Source organism: Accipiter gentilis, chromosome 10 (assembly GCF_929443795.1).
Source record: "Accipiter gentilis chromosome 10, bAccGen1.1, whole genome shotgun sequence".
NCBI lineage: Eukaryota > Metazoa > Chordata > Aves > Accipitriformes > Accipitridae > Astur > Astur gentilis.
The window spans coordinates 34,225,863-34,245,088 of NC_064889.1; the positions used below are offsets into that span (position 1 = coordinate 34,225,863).

The 19,226-nt window shown below is 38.5% G+C and overlaps 1 protein-coding gene across 4 annotated transcripts in view; it reads right to left on the minus strand.

Moving 5' to 3' along the window:
• Nucleotides 1-19,226, minus strand: part of SPAG9 (sperm associated antigen 9) — a 65,945-nt gene that overhangs the window by 44,215 nt on the left and 2,504 nt on the right. For all 4 annotated transcript variants that reach the window (XM_049811953.1, XM_049811950.1, XM_049811951.1 and 1 more), the window contains exons 2-3: nt 14,673-14,793; nt 3,184-3,254 (exon numbers count right to left, since the gene is read on the minus strand). In XM_049811953.1, the coding sequence (XP_049667910.1) occupies nt 3,184-3,254; nt 14,673-14,793 (192 nt within the window). The remainder of the gene's footprint in view (nt 1-3,183; nt 3,255-14,672; nt 14,794-19,226) is intronic.

Below are 19,226 nucleotides of genomic sequence, written 5' to 3' on the forward strand. Positions count from 1 at the left end.
CCTGCTGTCTCTGCAGCTGCAAAGACACCTTGTTGCTAGGGCAGGCTGGTGTCCTGGAGCTGCAATGCAGAGCCCTGTCTCCGGCAGGCTGAGCTCCAAGGAGCACTCCCAGCATTCACCACAACGCACACCACAGGAGAGGGGTTCGGTTCTCCGGTTCACATCACTGGTGTAACTTCCCATGGCTTAAGCAGTTTCAGTAGGTCTTGGTCAATTTTGACTGAAACCGTTTCGGTGAAATTCCCGTCAGCTGCTGAGCCAGCAAGCTTGCTGGGCAGCGATCTTCAGCAAAGAGGTAGCTGGAGGCAGGTAGGGTTAGTGCTGAAAGAGGAGATGGCTACAGAGCCTCAGTGAAGTCAAAAGTTGGAAAAGACAGACATCCGAGTCTGAAATACTAAGCTGTGAATTAAAGGGGGGTGGGGGTGTTGGGGGGAGGTGGTATGGAGAGAAGCAAATATCGAAAACAGGCAGAAAAGAAAAAAATTGCTAGAAATTAAGACTGCAAAAAATGCAGTCAAGTTACATCTTTACAACAACATCTGTCAAAGTAATCACTGCCAACATCTTACAGCTAAAAAAAATAAATATCTTTCTAATGGTCTGTTTATTATTTGGTCAATTGAAAGAAAAAACAATTGCCATTTCAGTAAGTACCAAAGATGGATCCCTTGCAAAGACAATGGTGAAGCTGATTCAGAAAAAGTATTCCTTCCTAGAAAAACATGAAAATAGGAAAGATTTCAGAAACAAGTATTGTGATAGAAATACTTAGGACAATAAAATTGGTAATTAAATGCTTAAAGTACATCGGATATTTGCCAAAAACATCTTGCATTAAAAGAAAAAAGTTACGACGCAGACCTAAGCCACTAGACTTTGTTGGGAGAACGGGAAGCAGGAAATCACAAAGGGGCTAGGGGAAGATGGGCACTATTATCAGACAGTCCTTCCCAGTCCCCAGGGATTTCAGTCCCTGAGTCTTAAACACACACCAGATGTCAGCATTAAAATTCTGCCCTCCTGAGACAATCTATGACTAAAGCAAGGTACATCAGGAAGTTCGCACTTTAAAAGATTCACAATAGTCTCTCCAGTTGTGCTCAAAAAAGTCTTTGCAAATGAAGATAAGGAGTATCTAGTTAACTTCCAGAGGTTAGTCACACAGTCGGCTCTCAACCTTTTAGAAACAACCACACTACTGGTAGCTATTCTTTGCCCCTAGTTCCCAGCCCAGACCTAAGCTTTTGCAGCCCACAAACCCATTACCCCATCAAGTCTCCATGTCCTATCTTTCATACACTGTTGTATTTCAGCAGCTGCCAGTTGGTGGCCTGAGAATTTTGTGTACCCCTAGTAATGTGTACACACGCTTGTCACCTAAAGACAGAGATCAACGTCTACGTAGACAAAAGCAGAAATACCCTAAATTAAACGTGTTTCTTTTTAGAAGCTATACAATATGAATTTTTCTTCATCATCCTGATTTCCTTAAGCATTTTGGGTTGTCAGAGTTGGCTAAACAAAGGGTGAGAGGTGAAACAATAAAAATTAAAAAAATAAATACTGAGACTGGGGAAACAAAGAAAACAGGAAGTAAACATGCTGAAAGGAAGGAGTGCAGAACACATGAGAACTGATTTCAGGAGCACAGAGGTATGAACATACCATGTTGCATTACAACTTATTTCTTTATGAAGAAAGAACACAGTCACCTCAGTAATAATAAAGCCCAAGGAAATACCTCTCCTTACACCAAAGAACGTGAATTTAGGATGCAAAAGCATTTAATAAATAGGAATCAAACCAGCAAAGGCTGTTGTCCATTTTGGAGAAAAACCTATGTAAAAAGATATTCAGAACATTTCATTAGCATTTCATTGAATTAATGGTGCCCAATACATTTAGTTATCTTGAACTCTGAAAAACAGGATTCAATAAAAGCCTATGCCATTTCAATTGTGATAGTACCCAAAGGTTCTGAGTAAAATAAATCAAAATTCTGTAAGCACACAGTACTCTGAAGTACTTCCAGTTCAAAAGGATGTAAAAACCTCAGGTGGGCAGCATTAAGCTTTGTCACTTCTCTTTTTACTTAAATTTTCAGTTTTCAGCAGGTGCAGCATTCTAAAGCAACTATTTAGTAACAAACGTGATCTTAAATACATTAGGATTTCAGTAAATATATGAATACTTTTATTTAAGAGCTGCAGAAGTCTTGTCATGCAATACTCAAGAGCTACATGCTGGTTGTGGTTCCAAGCCACTTTCAGCTGTTATCAGTATAATTGCTAAGGAAATATTAAAGGTAACCATATCCAACATCTGTATTTGCTTTCCCTTTCCCCACATGTAGGCTTTTGAACTAGGAACAGTCAGTATTGCATTCCTTTCTTTGTTAGGGATGATCTAAAACCGGCTATCTGACCTTTCAAACAAAGGCAAAGCATTCAGAGTAGAGAACTGTGCTCAATATTGGGGCTCCAAATTAACCAGAATTATTCAGAGAACCTAATGATTTCCTCAGTAAAACAAGTATACTAGTTAGTCAGTAAGCACCCTTGCATGGGGAAAGATGACCTGTTACTAAAAATTGAAGCACCGCAAGTCCCTTTATGCTTTAGAACCAACTTTAAAAGTGTGGCTCTTATTTATTTAATTTAACAGAGACAAACTTGTCCCATCTTCATTAGCAAATACTGTTCTCAATAGTTAACAGTAAGTATGGCAAGGACTTCTTTTAATCATGAGTCTCAGTAGGAGGCCAGTTTTTGAAGGTGTTTGTTCCTTTAACGGTACAAGTAAAACCAACAGAAAACTGCTGGAAAGAGTACCGAGACCGCAATTTAATTTCTATTTCTTTGAAGTTTGTTAGCATGCAGAATTGCCTTTGAAATATGAAAAAGCAGATTCCTGTTTTTTAAAACTTCTGAATATCTGACAAAGCTATAAAATTGACAAGCATGTAATCAAACTAACATGGAGAAACAGACACTTAATGTGAATAAGAAAAAACTACATAGCCACATGAAGCCTGGTTACAACTAACATTAGCAATACAAACATTCAAGCATCAGTGAATAAACCAAAACATCCAATAATTTTCCCAACTGCTCACAACACAAAGTTTTCCACAGATCTACATTTTTACAGATACCCTGAATTCATCTGGGCATAATGACCTACCTCTGTATGTCTTGAATGAAGTGCATTGTATTCCTTCTTGAGTTCTGCCTCCCGCTCCTCAAGTCTGCTAACTGGAAGAAGAAAAATTTAAAAAGAAGAATTAAAATTAAATTCAGAGTTCTAGTAAATGACACTGACTTGCCTAGGACTAGGCAACCAGATCAGAGATAAGAGTATTTTTAGTAGTGAATAGCAAAGAGCAGGATAAAAAGTTTGTCAGTTCCTCTGTTTTTAAACTCTGACCACTTGAGCTTCCCAAGTACATCAACAGCAGCACAATCTTACAATTTACAGTCCTTGAAAAAACCCCAAGTAACATTTTCCCTAGCTGATGGCTAGTCCAATGAGAGGGGATTTTTACATTCAAAGACTGCTTACTGCTTGCAATAATCCAGATGGTTTCACACACGCACATGGAAACCATAGGAAGAGGCAGAAGCCACATCATACAGCTAGACTCAGTCTTGAATGAGAGCCGTGAGCTCCCGTTAAGGCTCTACATTGGTTTCCTAGAACATAACCACACATAATCTCCAGAGGTGTTTAAATAGGACAAACATAAACAAGGTATTTTTTGAGATAGCTTCAAGTCATATGTTGTGGTACAGAAATTATGACTTCTGCTGGCATTGACTCATATTCTACTGAGTATTAAGGCAATAGATGCAAGGAATGAAAACATTTGAGTATTTCTGTGGGTGTTCAAAGAAATTAAAAATACATCTAGCAGATTTAGTAGAAATTTTGACAGTAAGTTCATATTAAGAGGAGGTGAGCTGGAACAAACTGTGATATCCCTGTGCAATTAATTTGCAGAAAAACGAAAAGAATTCAGAACTTTCTTCACACAACTTACTGTTTTCATTCAAACAGAAAACATTTTTTGCTGCTTCGACGTGAATTCCATCTTTTTGTTTAGGTATTTTTGAGCACAACATTTATGTGACATAAGCATGTGTTTCAAGTTTTGTAACCGAGCTCTTACTCCCCTTGCCATGTTTAAATACCCCTGGGAAGCTTCAAATTTATAGTTACCCATCTCCAGAGACTTGTTGCCAAACACAAATTATCTGAAGTCAAATGCCAGCACCTTCTCTGCCATTTGCATATTCTCATATTGCCAGCTGGGCCTTCTGAAAATTAGTTCTCAATATACCATTACTTTTTGCTCCATATATCTGGGTTTTGGCACAGTATTTTATCGTAAGAATGTTTCAAAAAAAAAATATCTTTGCCAGAGTCAAATGCTGGAACCAAAATACATAAAATTGTCTACTCACTCAAATCTGTGTAAACATTCTTTGCTCCTAATCTAATCTTGCTTTTATAAGAACATCAAGTTCCTTGACACAGCCTTCTGCAGTCCACCTATAAATATCTGACCAAAAGTATTACCTCAAATTTTATTTTGTTTATACTAACGCAAGATTGAACACTTCCATTTCTGCACTGTTATCAAACTAAACAAAAGCTCTTTGGGTCAAATAGCAGTAAGTGATGTACAACTATATAAAATATATTTTACAGCGCAATACATACATAAATATGTATTTTTGACATGCAATGCAGGACAATATCTAATGACTGGGAGATTTTAGTTTATTATTTTTAGGAAACATATGTTTTAAGCCTCCTCATACATTTAAAGGGAGGCTATACAGAAGCTTGCGGTAAGTGCCTACAGAAACAAGTGTCAGAATTTATAGTTACAAAGCTTGACACGGCAAACCAAATTTTATCCACTAACTTAGACTGACCGGCATTTTAGTCAGGAGTAATTACAGTTTACAACAGTTGACCATCAGAGACATCCCAGCAGTAACCAGTCGGCAGCTATGAGGCAGAGCTCGGCAGCTTCAGCTGCCCATGTCCCATCCAGCGACGGCTGTGCTCACTTCTGAATACACCATCGCCAGGCTTTGCATTACAGTTCCCAGCATCTCTCCCTTTCCCACAGACCAAGGACCTGGTGGTAACCTTTCCACTGTGCTAAACCTGCTTTAGGACAGGCAAATAGCCTGGAAATCAGAAAGTGCAAACTGCGTGACTAATTAGCTTCGTGTTTTGTGAAACCAGCTCCCTCCCCTAGAAACAGTGTCCAAGCACCCGGCGAGAGGCGAGCAGTCCTGCGGCAGCTCCGTGCCCATGCTGCGTCCTCGTGAAACGCCGCTGCTTCGTGCTGGATGGTGAAGTCATGGTTCAATACGGCCTCATCAGGAACTTGCAAAGAAACTACGGTGATGCACCCCAACGTTGTTCGGTATGCTCATGTCTAGACAGCGCGGCCAACTCTGGCTCCTAGAGATTAATTTTATCCGGTGGATTCTGGGAAAAGTACTCGACACAGTGCATTTAATGACAATTAATGCCACATTAGGTGTTACAAAACCCCTTCTTTGTAGCTGTCCATCCACAAGACCACTTCCCACTGTTACAGATACAACAAACACTTTCACAACAGTTGAAGTTCCATAACAAAGCACACTATTTTCTCCTTCTATGGCCCAATTTTAAACAGTTCCTTAAACCAAGTCATAGAAGACAAATGTACATAGATATGGGTACTGCATAGTCAAGGAGGATATATCCATTAAATCTGGTAACTATTTTAGTTACACACAAAGATTAAAAAAATGAAGGCCCTAGAAGATGATGTAATTGACATTCAGCATTTCTGGAAGTCACTTCGAGCTGTGTAACACGTTACAGTCCTACAGCCGGAAGTGTCAGTTATAAGCAGAGGTACACCAAGTTTATATACCCTCAACAGACACCAAATTAGCAGTCCCCAGACCAGGCTTTTCCAATACCAGCAGGATGATACACAACACCAGAAATCTATTCTACCCAAAACATCCCTCGCATCAAAGATACGATCTTGACAAAGCAACCGACTGAACACACTTTCCAATTAAACACCGTGGAAGAGATCGGTTATTCCCCAAAGATCAGAGATCACCATGGGCTTGAACACAGAAGACACTCGAACCTAGTGAAGAACAGCCAGAAGGATTTTGAGGAAGACCACCAGATTCTGGCTTCAAAACCTTGCAGACACTTAAGTCACTATTAAAGTAACATTCCCATCAGGAATAGCAGGAAACTAACAGCAATGAAATAGGAGACAGAAAAAAATGCCTTCCACTGGCACACAGATGTACATTTAAAAGCAAATTGTTGCCAGTTCCATTTTACTCCACTAGTACACAGAAGAGTGGAAGTCTGGAACCACCCTGATAACATCCCCGCAAGAGAAATGGAGCTGGGCACTGGTACTGCCTCACACACGCTGGGTCCACAAAGTGGCAACCAGACATAGTTACCATCAATTTGACTTTTAAGTGACAACACAAAAAGATCCTCTGATATTTCAGTCTAAGATTTTTTTCCCACTAAGATCTCAGATTCTTAATGGGTAGATGATAAAATCAGTTTGATAATACACATCCTAAAAGCAAAATATCCATTGTCTCTGTTGTAATATGTCTTTATAAAGCCACTATATGCTTCTTACATTATGGAAGATATTACAGTGCAAGATTATATTGTGTAAGATATTACACGTGCAAAATATAATACACATCAAAAAAGTTTCACTCTTCATGGTTGTAAGTCTAAGTGGAAAAATTTTAAAGGTCTTCCAGCATCGTAAGTATGGGCACAAAATGCAAATATTCCAGTATCTTTAGGCCAATGAGAAAGCATCCGTCTGGAACAACACCACAAACTCATGCTCAAGGTCCACCTGCAACCTTCTCCAGCACTGTCAATATCCTAACACATTCAATGACCTGAAGTACCAATCCTAATCAAAGTTCTCCCAAATCAAACCAATCAAGCCTAAAAAAGGGAGATTAAATATTATAGCAAACTGGAGAGAAGCCTCTGGAGTTTCTGCCTCCCGACAGCATTACAAAGAATTAGGCAGCAAAGCTGCCCACCCTGCCTGTTCAAAAATCAGAGCTTACCTCCCAAGTCTGATGGCTTTTACCAAGTTTGGAACACCCTCCATCTGTATGTTGTCCTCTGCCTCAAACTGCTGATAAGCCTGAGGGGGAGAAAGAGAAACAGACCTGCTAGAACGCCAAATCCAACCAGTACGATGCCTTCAAGAGGCATAACAAGTTCCTGCTACACGAGCCAGGACAGAGATTCAGCTCATGAACGTGCCTTTCCTAGCACTACAACTATCTGAAGGCTCTCCTTGGACAGCTTTCATCCAGCTCCCTTCTTAGAAGCTGGTCCTATACAAAAGTTAAGATACAGATCAGGCATAATCAATTCCATGATCCAGAAGGGCCTTATGATCTATTAAGTAGTTGCTAAAAAGCACACACATCAACCATGGATTGAAACAGGGACTGAAGCTATCTAGCAAGTATTTAACCTGAAAGTGGTAAAACCTGGAAATAAGCAGCACAGAAAACTGATTCATAAAACAAGTGATAAATTTGACTCCTTGGCAAGACCGACATCTTCAAGTAGCTCTTACTACTGTGAACTATAGGTCTAGTTCTCAATTTAAGAAGTAGGGCACTTTAAATTATGAAGATAATTTAGCTGTCAAGAATGCTCTGTTGATAGCAAATATCAACACATACAGCTGCATGGTCTTATCCCTGACACATCTGGACTGTTCAAGTATCCACTATGTCTCAGATCCACAAAATCACTGTAATTTATCACCAAAAACCTGACAGAAAACTTGAAAAAACCAAACCACCTTAAACATTCTGCTACAACCATTAATATAAAGACAACCATATGCCAGGACATACCTCACAAAGGTCAAAATTCAAATGAACAAGGATATATATACAAGCCAACTTCTAGCCAAAATCAAGTTAAAAATCATTTGGATATAGCACCATCTTCTCATCTAGTGTCTGGCCAAAATAGTGTTTCACTGAGAAAAGTTTTGATTGATTGACTGTTTTGAAAACAGCAGGATGCTTCATTTATACATTCGGCTATTGAAGCAAGTAACTTTTTGAGAAAATCCAACATGAAGTCAGCATGAACACAGAAGCTACAGCAGACTGGATTTATTTTTAAAGCCAGAAAACCAGTGACAACTCAGGAATGTAATATTCTAAAAGACATTTAAAGCCGTTTTCTTCATTGCTGCAACATTTACAGCAACAGAATTATTATAACAACGAAACTCCAGCACCTAAACCACTAGCACAATAGTCCCTTAATTTAAAAAAGTACTTGAGCAGTTAATTATATGCCAGTGGATTTAAACCTCCTCTCACCACTTTTGTTCAGGTATATTAATAGACAAGTTTAAAGCAGGCCAATCACTGCTCTAATTTTCTACTCCATTTTATTTTCGCCTCCAGTCTTGTAGCATGACCGGGTGCAATCTCCTGAGCTAACTGCACCCTCTGCTCCATCTAGTGGACTAGTGATTCCCACAACACAACACAAACAGCAGGGACTCTTGTCACTTCACAACAGAAGGCAGCCAGGAAAGTGACTGAGAAATGCTTTAGTCGGAAACAAAGCCTTCCTTTTCGGTACACTTGGATATTACGCTTCTCCTTATAGCAAGATTCTTCAAGTTTAGTAAATGATACCTGAGGCACAGGGTAGGGAAAGGCAGTGGGGGAATCTGCCTTGTAAACAAACCAATGTAGATGAGAAACAGCTGCACTGAGAAAAAAGTGGCAAACAGTAAGCTCCAAATTGTTAATCAAGAAATACAAGAAGTCAAGCTGTTCTATTACTTCTTTGTTGGAAATCAGATTAGTTCTGCTGTTCTCAGACTTTGAAAAATATGTAGGAACAATGCAGACTCCCACCGAACAAACCCTAACTTCTCAACTTCTTTCATGGATCGATTGAAAAATTTTCTTGTATTCCTTAGAATAAACACTACAGCTGAGCCATACCTAGAAATAGCATTACTGACAGATGTATTTCATACCAGTTTAGTTATTCACATCATCATGTGCACAGATACTCAACTTGCAAGTCAAATCGCTAAACAACGTTAAGCTTCACAGCTGAAAGTTCGTATTAGAGTCTCCCTGTTCACTAGACAGGCCCATGCTAAATTGCTGCTGCAGCTCTATGCAGGTATATCTCAGAGTATCGGATGTCTTCAGATTATACATAAAGAGGTTGTCTACCTGGGTGTACATTACAGTAAAGCTGGTATCTGGAGAGCTCAGATGAAAATAAAATACCAAATAACTTAATATCTGCAGAAGATTCACAACAGAACCTGGTCTTGCATTTTCTCTTGAAGCCAGTGGAAGCAATAGTTCTGTTTAGCTTCCAAGGAAATCAAATCTACATGCTTTTAGGTCAACTGCCAAAACGTTTGTCTCATATCCCAAATAAAACCTACAGCAAGCAATAGTAATTGCTGCACGATGTCACCTGACATGGGAAATACAATCACCCCAACAGTTGCGTCACAACATTTGCACCTCTGAAGACCAAGAGTTGCTTCTTGGTTGGGGTGGTTTCTCCCCCCCCCCCAACATACACAGTTTTCCCCAAATGTAATCTAACTTGAGCATAAATTACAAAGCTAAGATTTGATAAACTGAAGTATGGAAATATATCTGTGCCTTGGTTGCCCTGTCAAGTGCAGTGTGTTACCTTGGTTGTACTTTAGCACTAGGCAGATCCAGAAAAGGAACCAAATCTTTCAACGCCCACAGCCTACCACCTCCATCAAAAAGCACTTCAACCATGCAGACATCGTGTTTTTCAGATTCTCTCGTAAATAACTTACTCCGAGAATGATTTCTCCAGAAAGCATACTCTAAAGCTGTTCCATTCCTATAGTAAGTCCATATACACTAGAGTCACCTTTTACTCCAAAAAAATCAATTAACTTACAGCCTGTAATACATAAAAAAAGCTGACATTCCCAAAAAGGGAGGGAAGGAAGAGAAATAAATTAAACCTCCGTAGCCCCCACAGAATTCAGTGGCGCATCACGTGAGCCCTGAAAGGCACTTATCCCTTTTGGTAACTGGAGACCGAGCAGTATCCAAAGCAGTATCACGTGCCCTCGTGGAGCACTGCTGGACAAGCGAGCTGCCTGTTGCTCTTACAAATTTTTAACAGCTCTAAGTGCCTAGTTTTCCAGATTCAAGGTTGACATTTGAAACATTCTAATGCTGCAAACCAATCACAAGCAGGGCTAGGGGTCTTACCACAGCAAAGACTTGAAATAATGTGAAAGTCAGATATAGTCAAGCTCTTGTAAGAAATGTTTAAGATAGCATCAAAGATTGGTGTCTGCCTCAGACACATCATTGAAGTGGAAGGGAAGGAGAAGAATTTAAGTGTTAAACTTTTATTTTTTGAAACCCTGGCATTTCCATGCTTGGTGCACCTCCACAATATTCAGAGGTGCCCTCTGCTGTTGAGAAAAGAAAAAAATAATCCATGAAAGTCTAGTCAAGTCATAAAACCAAAAAAAGACATTTGCTCACACTCAGTAAAAGTTTGCTAAAGACAGACAGCAAGAGCTTCTTTCTAAAAACTCTGCCTGTACCAACATTGTCCCTAGACAAATCTCCAGGAACTTTTTATATATTTAACTCACTTTAACTTCCACAAGCCTCAGGCCCCTGAGAGCACTGGCACTGTCTTTCCTCCTGCACAAGTAACGCTGACAGCCAACACACACCAACGCAAGGGCAGAGGCAAACGACGGAAAGTTACAGAGAAAAGCAGGAGTGCAAAATGTGACACGGAGATGGATCACGGGTCAAAGTGCCACACCACTGCAGCACATTCCTGCACTCAAATAGAAGTTGCAAATCCTTATGCCTCTGGTCTCCTTTAAGCAGTTGTAAAGTTTACCAAAATATCCCAGGATGCAACATGTTGCACCATTTTTTGGCAGCAAACTTGACTTAGGCAACCACCACAACCCACCAAATACCAGGACCAAGTGCTATACATCATGCAAGAGTGGTAACTCAATGTACATCTGCCCCCGCCATTCAGGATTTCATCACCTACTGTGGCTCACAATCCTCCCAGCAGTGCCACCACGTCACACTGTCATCTCTCCCTCTTTCCATTTCCTCATATGAAAGAGCAGAGTATGGTAGTTGACTCATCCAGGAGGTAGCTGACAGCAACTGTTCAAATTTGTAATGCAGGGAAAAAAGTCAGTGAACAACAGAAACTTTGTAACTGTTTGACACAAAACAAGCTGCTTATTTCACTTCTTTAATTTCAAACGGCAGATTTATTCCAACCTAGCTGGTTGAGTATGCGGCTGTGAATGTAACGCCACATTTAAGTGCAAAGAAATACTTCTTTTTTTCTTTAGCGTGACTAGCACTAAGACTGCAAAAACAAGCACTTATAATTCAAGACGTAACAAAACTATGGCTTCTTGAGCAATTTTAACCGGCATGCATGTTTAAGCACATACAACGTGCTGAACCCTACCATGTAACTTAAGAGCTGCCCTCTCCCCGGGCTAACTAGTCTTCACTAAATGCTCAGAATGGATGGTGTTCAAGAGAATGACTCAAAACTTTTTAATGGACAAAACTTGTTGTCACAGGCCTTGCTTCTTTGAGGAAAAACGCATACAGCACAAGAGGTAGTCTACAAAAAGCAAAAAGTCTTGTAGTTATACTACTACATAGGACCACGTGTCTTACCTGTTTTCTATTCTAAACTATTAATCACGTTACTATCTCAGACTCTGCACTCTGACACAAAAAAAGCAAAGCCAGGTTTTATTTGCTTACTTGGTCTGTGCCAGGCATTTGCAATTCCCATTATCAATGATAACACTAGCACTATTTTGAATGTTGATGTGGTAACAGTTGGCAATACCACAGACTAATTTAGATGCACAGGCAGTAATATAGGAAGTAGAGGAGAAAAAGAAATATAGCTAGACGACTTGTAGCTGCATCCAGTGAATTAAAGTGACACATTGGTATCTTTGGTATCATAGGACATACAAATCGCCTTGCCTGTAAAACAGAAAACAACATAATGCAGTAGAGCTAGACTACTTCAAGAATATGTACACTAGTATAGTTTTCATACCCTAGAAATTTAGAGCACTAAGAAAAAACCAAACAGTTCACTTGCATAATATTCATTAGGTGTTCAACAACTGTGCTTATGTCCCCTTTGATCTTGCTCTGCATCAGCAGCATGTCAGATCTTCATAACAGTCTTTCATGTTGTCCCAGACAACTTATCAACCCAAATCATAAGCAAAACTCAATGTTCAACACAGCCCTATTGTTTCTCCAAAGTTATATTTTTGTCATCACAAAAGGTTTTTCTCCAATAAAAAGACTTTGGAACGGTTTAAAAGTCAATAGCCTAACATCAGAATTTTATGTTGTTATGGTAACTGTTTTCAACAACACTATCTTATAAAAAAAGTAGTTCTAGCCAACACTCAGTGGTTCTACTGGAACAATTGACTTTCTCATGCAAATACTTTCATTATTATGATACGTACACACATAATGGAATTAAAAGTTTAAAATCATACATATATTTGAAGGCTTAATATTCAAGGCAAAAAAAAAAAGAATTTCACATGAACAGTTTCACAGAACCGTATAAAATGGCATTATGTACATCAGTATATAGTAAGTGCAATTTCTGTAAAAGAAACTCCAGGTATGCTGCCACATACATTGTGCCAGGAATTCAAATGAGTTTTCTTTTTTGTGCAACTAATTTGTACTTTTTATTGTATTAACAGAAAAAGTAATGGCATATGCGACATAATGCGATCTTGATGCCATAATCCTGTTGTTGGAGGACAGGGTCTCCCATTAACAAGTTGTTTGGGCTGTGGGCTTAGAGCACAGGCATTCTGGAAACAGTGTCCTTTGTTACCAAAACAGACCACTCAACTCTTGTTCCAATGTTTTCTTTTCCTCTCTTCTGCTGTTTTTAAACACACACACTTCCATTCACAAGAATCATAGCAACTCTGATACAAGTCTCTGCAACATGCTTTACAATTATCCATTTTAGCTTGACTTGATCTGTAAAGATACACTGCTAGAAATCAACCATCTTCGTTTTCTCTAGGAAAGACTGCTTGACGTGTTCCTCCATCACTGTCTGTACAGAATCTGAGAGTATTTTAACTGCAACGGAGCTGAAGTACATGCCTCTAAGATTTGCCCAAGCATTCTAAACCATTCAAATTTCAAAAAGATTCAGCTCTGCATACCACCTACATTGATCTTAAACACTAGTGCTCTAATACTTCCAACCCTGCTATAGACTCACTCATGCCACTGAAAATTAAACTTTACAGGAAGATTATTATACCTTAAGTTGAAAAAGAGAGCTATAACTTGTTGAGTTATGGGCAGGAAAGGTGGTCAAGTAGAACTGAAGAAAGAATAGTGAAAAGGGGCTATTTTAACAACTGGCACTCTACTTTTAGAAACTGATCTTATCTCAACCTTATCACGCTTGATACGGTCTTACTTTACATTTCCACATGACCCAGCAATAAAACCTGTATATTGATAGACATGCTAGTTTTATGTCAGTAGAAGTTAGCTTATAAGCTTGACAAAATGTTCACATTAATTCACGTTGATCGTTACTTCTACACTGAAAAGCTGAAAAGGTTAAACAAAAACAAAAATCATAACCTTCATTGCATGTTTAACAGACTCACGGCAAAAAAATTAATCCATCTTTAGCAGCATAGGTCTTTCATCTTCAATATAAGACTGTGGGATGGGGGAGATAAAATGACAAGAGAAGATTTCTGTGGGTTTGACTGGTTTTTTTCCTCTACCCTTTACTCAACTAGAAGTAGAAAAACTGGTGCAAGTTTCATTCAACTACCATGCACCTGGATAAGCAGTCCAGCAGAACACCTAAGCTACAACATACTCACATTGTAACTTTCAGTATTTCAGGAACACTGGTCACTGTTATCTTTCTTCCAAAACTTATACAAGTTTTCCTAAATTACACAGAACATCTCTAGAAGTGGAAGTGTTCTTCCTTAACTCTTTTCCTGTAAAAACTAAATGCCTCAGAAATAAATAATTCAGCAGAAACTATACAAAAGCTCATGAGAATCAGCATCAATGGCATTCTCATTCCAGTAGTGCTTCTAAACCCAAAGATTACATTTATTTTTAGCACAGACAACAGTTTAATGGCAAGAAAATTAGCTTATTTTATGAACACTAACAAGGGAATAAGTTCTAAGTATCTCCTGAAAAAGTTGCTAAACATGAAAACAGCATGGTCTAAAAGGAAAACAAGACAAGTAGGATACCAGAAGAATCAGATTACAAGTCACAAGCTTGTATTCAATTTGTTTGCCTTAATTCTAAGGAAAACAAACTTGCACAAGAGTTAAACCTAGTTATCTGTCAAAATACAGGAATCAGATAGCACAGATATTTCGCATATGTGTTACCATTTTACAGAATGAAATTTAAAATGCACTAATGTCACTTAAAGGGAGTGCAATATATTTTACTTACTTTGATCAGCATAGTTTTTTGCTTTTAGTTCAAGCTGTCGAGTTTGTGATTCTAATGCTTCTACTCTGGTCTGCAAGTCCTTTTTCTCTTGTTCTTGAGAATCTTCAAACTCGATGAATTTCTAAACAAAAAAAGGGAAATTAAACTCAACAATTAACTACAGATTTTTTTTTAAAAAGCCTGAGCAAAGTTATTTCTCCAAAGAGAAAGAACAGATACATAGTCATCCCTGGATTTGTTTTTAAAAAGACTGTCACTTCAAGCAGCATGTAGGAAACAACACAGCAGCCCTTCACAGCGAGGATGAGTGCAAGCAGGTTTCCAAAACAACAGAACAGATCTATAGCCCACATTTAAACATGAAGGACACCAGTTTAGTCCAATGTCCATCAGTCAAGCGTCCCACCTAGGTTGCTCTGTATAATCACTATCAACTAAGTGCCAACTATTTCAAAGAAGCTTGCTTGGGACTAACGTAAACGTGACTTATTTCATTTTTTCCTAACAGCACACACTTGCCTGCCAGCACATGCGAATACAGACAGCCTTGGTATCCTCATATCAAGCATATCTTCACCTGTAAGCCATGAAGGTAGAGATACTGCAGTAGGGATATGCCAGCAATAGAGCCAACCAAAATGACATACTATCTTTTCATTCCCACCCGATTTCTGTTATCATTTGATAGGTTATAAAATGCTCAGAGTCTTCATCAAATACTTAATAACCATCTCCTACAATCTGTCAACTGCATAGAAAACTATTTACAAGCAATCTGCAATTGTGCTTTCCATCATCTTCTGCTACTTTTGTTTACCAACTTTGTGTCTCTCAATATTCTGGAGTTCACTGACAAATATATCAGTGCTTACATTTTATAACATGAAAGTTACCAACTCATCATTATAGCAGTTTTTAATAGCAAAAATTATGCTTTTATCTTAGACAAAAACTTCAGAAATCCAGTGTGTAGTGGTAGCACAAAGAATACTTCTAATACCGAAAGAAGTCTTAGGTCAGGTAGTACTCTCTATTCTGCACTGCAAAGAGAAGGCAAGGCCACAAACACGAGTTACGCAGAAGGCTCATCATACAGGGAGGAAAAGCATACCAGAAGCCTTTGCAGAAAAAAATACCCTAAACCAAACATCCAAGAGAGCTAAGGAGTCAGAAAGCAAGCTGCAGCTCGGTACCACGTGGAAGCAAAGAGACAGAGGTGGCAGTAACTTAAAAAAAGTAATGTTATAGTTTATTTAAATATAATTTTTCCCTACATATTGCTAGGAAAACTTAGTGGGAAAAATACTTCAAATGCTCACACATCAATTTTTAATGAACTACTACTAAGCTTCAGCCAATGTGTTTTAAGCTTTTACAAAAGCAGAAACTCATAACCCTAGGAAAAGCGCTTCAGTTTAGCAGGGTCATCAGAAGAAGTTTTGCTTAAAAATTACTTCAGATGTAGAAACGCATCAAAAATCTATGAAGTGGAACAAGAGTTCCTTTCAGACAAGCTCTCCACAGCTATCACCAGACGAGGCATGGTGTTCATATGACTGTGCTTGAAGCTAAAGCATGAGGCAATTGATAAACTGCTGACACTAGCCCAGGTAGCACTGCTTTGGGTTCTGCGATTTAAAGTGAGTTCTCCCGCTTCAAAAAGACAGATGTGCAAAAGCCTTTCTACCCCCTCAACATAAAGTTTGGGAATATTATTTTGTCAATGTAATATTGAAAACCTCAAACTTAAAACTTGTTTCATGTCTCCTTTGTAGTAAATGATACAAGAGTTTTGCCCCTTTAATATTAAAGATTCAAGTCATGTCTGGCTTATTCTTAGCAGACTCCCTTTATAAGAAGGGCTTCAAAGTTTGACACAAAGTTGGCACTGGGGCTGCAGACCAACATGGTTTGTTAAATTAAACATGGGAAAACATGAAAGAAGAATTATAAAACTGTAACATCTTTGTTTAGTTGCTTCTCTGACGATTTTCCCAAAGTCAGATGTGTCTCATAACTTGCAAAAGGCCAGTGACAACTACACTTTTGAATAAACAGCCATTCAAAGCCATCAATGTCATCGTTACTCATGAAACCAAAGATATCATTTTGTATTTCCTCTCAAGTTCTTCAAGTATTAAAACTGGTTTTGTATTAAAGTGTTTTGTCATCTTCTACTAGTTTACCTTCATTTTGTTAAAGTTAGAATGTAAGTTACATCTCTTCAAAACATTTTTATAACTAGAGCTGGTTAATTTTTTTTCCTCTGCTGAAAACTATACCAGATCAAATGACAGATTTAGTACTTTAGACTTTCAATGTATCTGTTTGGTTTCATCTCTCCTTCTGGTGATAGTATTAACACAGGCAGAGCCCCAGGAGATTGATCATCTCATCCTGACTAAGCCTGTATGACTATGATGGAAGGACTAGTTAGACAGCAGCCAAGGATAGGCTGAGCACCCATAATAAAAGACTTTTTTTTTTTTTTTAATTTAAATTGACAATACACTCAAGTATTGCACATCTTCTGCCTTGTTTAACAGGAACGCAGCAGCATATGTAGGAGCACGTTAGCCACTCAATACATGGATACTAGACATTCTCTTTTTTCAACCAGAGCTACTGCTTACATGAAATACCAAGGCAGACAAAAAAAACCCCAACCCTAACTCTTCAGTTTTAAGTGACATTCTGTTTAGGCCACAAAGCTGCATCTTACAACTCTAACAAGAAATTAAGATTGGTTTGGTGCCCTTTGTTGGTTTTTGTTTTGTTTTTAAAAGAACAAGCTGAAGGACACCAACACTTCTTTAAAACAGACTGAATACCAGAAGATTACAGAAGATGCAGCTAGAATGGCCCTTGAAAGGTCATCTTGCTTCAAGGCTCTGATGGGCACTGTTGATGCCTGGATCCCAATTTTGATTGGGACATAATGAGGTGTAAGCACAGGATATGATGCACGCCTCTTTCTGCATGGGCCTACTGCTGAAATCCAAGCCTGTGATACCTTCATAAACTATCTTTGGCAACTCCCATTTAATCCTTCTCATTTTCTCCAGGAAGTACCAACTATGTCATTTCAGACAGACATTTGTCTAACCTGTTCTTAAAGACCTTCAATTAAAAGTATGAAAAAGTACTTCACAAGTAAGATTCAGAAGTCTTTATGTAATCAATTTTAAATCTACTTAAAGTTTACAGCAATAATCATTGCAATAAACATGAACTCAGACTACACAATGGAACAGCACGGCATACGCATTTGGAGAGCCCTCTCATGCATACAACCATTTAATCACTTCATAATACAGTACTAGCCAAATAAAACATTTTTTCCGATATTTATGTCATCTTCTGTTTCCTTATATTTTAACCTGTTTTCCCATCACAGGATCCAGGTGCAATACTAAGCATATCTGATGTCAGGGTTCCACCTACTTGGCAGTCTTTATTACCCTATGACACGTCCTTCAGTAACTTTTATTGCAATGATGCCAGCTTTTCAACCAATGGCACGTTCTTCCTGGAGTAGGTAGAGAAAATTAACTACGAAGCCAGGTCAGCTGGACTGGGGGTACAGAAAAATACATGTAACTGAAAACAACCTAGTAAATTTTACATTATTTTAGCAAGCTTTCTGTATAACAGATATCAATTTTGCTTTCTCATAAATTAAAAATACCTATAAACTCTTACTGGAAAATGTTCACTTCACATACAATCCTAAAGAAGAAAATTAACTTTGGGAAGAGTAAAAGGCAGCCATCGAGTTGACCCTATCACTTAAACTAATTTTCATGGTGGTAAATCCTTTTTCATGATGGCAAAAGTAGCAACCATGAATTGAACATGGGATTTCAAGAACAGCTTAATCCCACCAACAGCAGCAAAGCTAAAAGATATATTAGACAGCTTAACATGGCTAAAAGGAGAAGATTTTATCCTGTTTCCAAGCCCATATAAAACACCTTCTGCTAGCTACACAGCCCCAGGTACGGAGCAGCATACTTCTGTAGAAGTAAAACCTATTAGTTTATAAAATAGCAGAACCCCAAATCCTTCTTCCTCTCCCACTTCTTTGTGGCAGGGCACGCAGCCTAACGTTCACTAAGTGGGAAGATAAATTATGCAGAACTGTAAGCAGAACAGCAGAACAGCTGGTTCCTCTATTTCTTTAGCTATATCCCAAAACGTACCATGTTAAAAGTCAGACAAGTGACTTCATAGCAACTAAAAAGATCATGACTGTTACCTAAAAGACTGAGGAGTAGGCTCAGAACCTCTGAAATCATCTTTATTTTTTAAAGTCACCTTAACAGAAGTCAACGGCTAACAACTTTCAAGATGTTTCTTTAGTAACACTTTTTCAGTACAGGAAACAAAGGAGGCAAGTTAGGATAATGGTGCAAGGAGATTCCTATTCAAATAGTAGACTATTAATATTTGTCAAGATACTACTGCAAATATAAGTTCCTACAACAGCAAGCAGAAAGTAAAAGAAGGTACGTTAATTCTTCAGGACAGTCAGAACAGATGATAAGGAATACT